The sequence below is a fragment of the Gavialis gangeticus genome, unplaced genomic scaffold (genome assembly GCF_001723915.1).
Source record: "Gavialis gangeticus isolate Ggan-Ray unplaced genomic scaffold, GavGan_comp1, whole genome shotgun sequence".
NCBI lineage: Eukaryota > Metazoa > Chordata > Crocodylia > Gavialidae > Gavialis > Gavialis gangeticus.
Genome location: NW_017729022.1, coordinates 10583307 through 10586463, shown reverse-complemented (window position 1 = coordinate 10586463; position 3157 = coordinate 10583307). Strand labels below are relative to the sequence as shown.

Here is a 3157-nt window from a genome sequence, read left to right as displayed (position 1 = left end):
TAGTGACCTGGTCGTAAAAGGCCACCAGGTTGGTCTGACCAGTGTCTGCTTTAAGCTTTTTAGAGCTAATCAACAGTTCAGCTGGCAATGTCCCTCCATTCTTCCCCTGGAAAAAGTTGTTTAACAAGAGCTTGAACTAATGATAGAGGCTTTTGTTTTGTTGATAGGCTCATAAACTCTGTGTTATCAGCTACGTGCTGGCTCCCTCACCTGTCAGGTTTGCAGACAGTATGAAGAAACAGGGAGAGGGAGATTGAAAAGCTCAGTATCATCAACAGATGCATGCACTGCACACACACCCCTTTGCCTCAGAGTGCTAGCCGGGGGCTGGGGGCTGGTAATACTCCAGCCCTTTGAGCAGCAAGTGGGTAAAAGCTTGGGGCTATGCAGGCCAGGGTGGGGATATAATCTCTCCTTAATCAGAGCATCCTGATGGGGCCTGGTCCCACTTCAGGGAAAGGAGGGCTTCTCTAGCACCGCCAGCTTCTAGCCTGAGCCATTGCAGGCATGCACATGCATTTCTTCAGTCCAGAGGAAATGTCTGTGCAATCGCAAACAGATTCAATCTAGGCAGGTTAGACTAACCTGCAAAAATTGAATCAATTTAGGCCCAAGCTTCTTGAATGTCTGTCCTCAGCAAAAGTGAAAAGTCAAACTGATGGAGGGCATTTTCAACCTAGTCATAAAGTTTTGAAAATCCATGCATTTTTTTTAAAATACCCTATTAGTCCTTATTACAAGAAACCCCATCCTAAACAATTATTTAAATACAAAGCTCAGGTGCAAAGATAAGGGCCCAATCCTGATGCTGTACAGAGATCAGTAGTGATGGATAGGGGGTGCACATGCACCCCATGAGAGCACTGGTGCACCCCCTGTCAGGCCACTCTCCCTGCTCAGGTAACAGGTGGGGGGGGGGCAGGTGGAAGTGCCTGTGTCCCCCCTGCAAGCACTGGATGTTGGCTGCGGCCACTTCTGGGAGCACCACGGCCACTTCAAGGAGCACCACAGCCACGGAGCAGCGCAGCCGCTCACCGGTTGGTAAGTTTTGCCACAGATTGGCAACGGGGGATTCCCCCCACCCAGTTGGCAAGATTGGCTACAGGGGGACCCCCCCAGTCAGTGTGATCAGCCACAGGGGGATGCTCTCCTAGTCACTGACTGGTTGCTGGGGGCGGGACATGTGCCCCCCCCGACTAAGGTGGCACCAGTCACCCACCTTAGTCGAAAGAAATCCTCCTGTTACCAGTCCAATCCACCCCTTTCTGTGCAGACTGATAAAGACAGACCACTGTGGAAGAAGGCATGCTTGCTTCAGGTTTGAAAAAATTGCAGCTCTATAAGGGGGGAATTCATGCAAAGCAGCTGCCTCGGCTACAGCAAATATAGCATTTATTAAAGAATGACATCCTGGGGCACAATGAATGGGAGAGGATTTATGTCCAAAATTAGGTGGAAAAAAGTGTTAATCCTACATATTCCTTAAGTGCCAAGACAAGTAACTTTGTATTCATTTTGTACTACCCTTAAAAACTTACTCAACATTTACAGATTTTTTTACAATCCTTGAACCCAGAAGTTGGGTTGGACAAACACAGGCAGGTAAGGTAATGCATATCTATCCATCTTAAAACAATCTGTCTTATATTTGGTGTCCTCCTACCTATTCACTTGCTATATGCACAGTTCATCATTCATTATTTACTATTCTTTCATGTTATATGCTTGTCTTGCAGTAAGGTATCAGAAACATTATTATAGACTAGACTGCTTATTTTTTATTCCCACTGGTGAAAACATAGTCACACAAGTACTCACACTGAAAACAACAGTACTAACTGTATGCATCAGTACTTACCCATAGAAGTAAGGGGATTGCGCAATCTAGTCTTGTGAAATCTAAATGATCAGTCACACTATCAGAATACCAAATGTGAAGAATCTGAATACAGTACGTTTAAATCCATTCACTAAAACTATTCAAATACATTCAAACATACCAGGACAAGTTTGTGAGTAATTCAGAAACACAAAATCAGAGTTACTTTTGTCAAACTGTTGAACTGTAATGAGGGGTGCAGGTTGTAGCTGTGTTCATCTAAGGACACAGGCAGACAAGGTTTTTTGGGTAAATTCAGTATCTTTTATTAGAACACCTCAAATAGTTGGAAACAATTTTCTTAGCAAGCTTTTGGGCACAAATATCCTTTGTCAGGCTTTCTCAGCCTGACAAAGGGTGTTTGTGCCTGGCAGCTTGCTAAGAATTTTTTCAACTATTTGAGTTGGTTTAATAAAAGATACTGGATTTACCCAAAGAACCTTGTCTGAATTATAATGGAGAATTTGACAAGCTCTAGCTTGGCAACTGGAAATTATTCAAAAGTTTTAATGAAAAGTATTTTAATGAAATACCAAAGTAAATCGTTCATGGAAAAGATGAACTTTAAGAAAAAATATTTTACTTCTATATCTCTCATGACTAAAAATTATAAATAACATTTATATGCCTTTGTCATGGTCTATAATTTTAGGCTTCTTTAAATAGGTGAATCATTTTACTGGTGCATTTTCCTGGACACAACATACTGGAATATTACTGAACAGAAAACAACACCTTGCTATGATAGTGAAAAACAGAGTTTAGTAATCAGGTAAAGGTCTTACCATAACACTTCTTTCATAATGTTCATGTTCTCTCTCAAAATCTATTACATAGCCATTTAGAGACCAAATAAATGTCAGGTCTAACGAGGGGTCGTGGGATGCAATACACTGCATAGTGGCATTCTCTCCCACTGTGACATCAACATTAATTGGAGCTAAAGTAATCTTTGTAGCTTCTGTGAAATTAAAAAAAAACATGGAAAATTCCAGTAAGCAAGTGCGCACAGAGATGCAAATTCAGCTCCATATCTGTTTAATTATACATGAAGGAAATTTGTTTATACGTTGTTTACATGATTACATTTCAAAGGAGAAAACTATTAGAACAAAGGAAATAATGGTATGACTAAAGCATCCTGCCTGTTTGTTCTCTGATAACAGGTATTTTTAGTTTCTGGACCACGATGACTAACCTACTATGTTGAATCACTTTTGTTCAATAGCTGTTTAACATGCAGAAGATAGGTGATGACTCTTGTATGATTCAGCATGT

General features: G+C 41.3%; 1 protein-coding gene across 5 annotated transcripts in view; it reads right to left on the bottom strand.

The window, feature by feature from the left end:
* Positions 1-3157, bottom strand: part of CNTN1 (contactin 1) — a 615999-nt gene that overhangs the window by 154990 nt on the left and 457852 nt on the right. For all 5 annotated transcript variants that reach the window (XM_019514585.1, XM_019514588.1, XM_019514584.1 and 2 more), the window contains one exon: positions 2665-2840. In XM_019514585.1, the coding sequence (XP_019370130.1) occupies positions 2665-2840 (176 nt within the window). The remainder of the gene's footprint in view (positions 1-2664; positions 2841-3157) is intronic.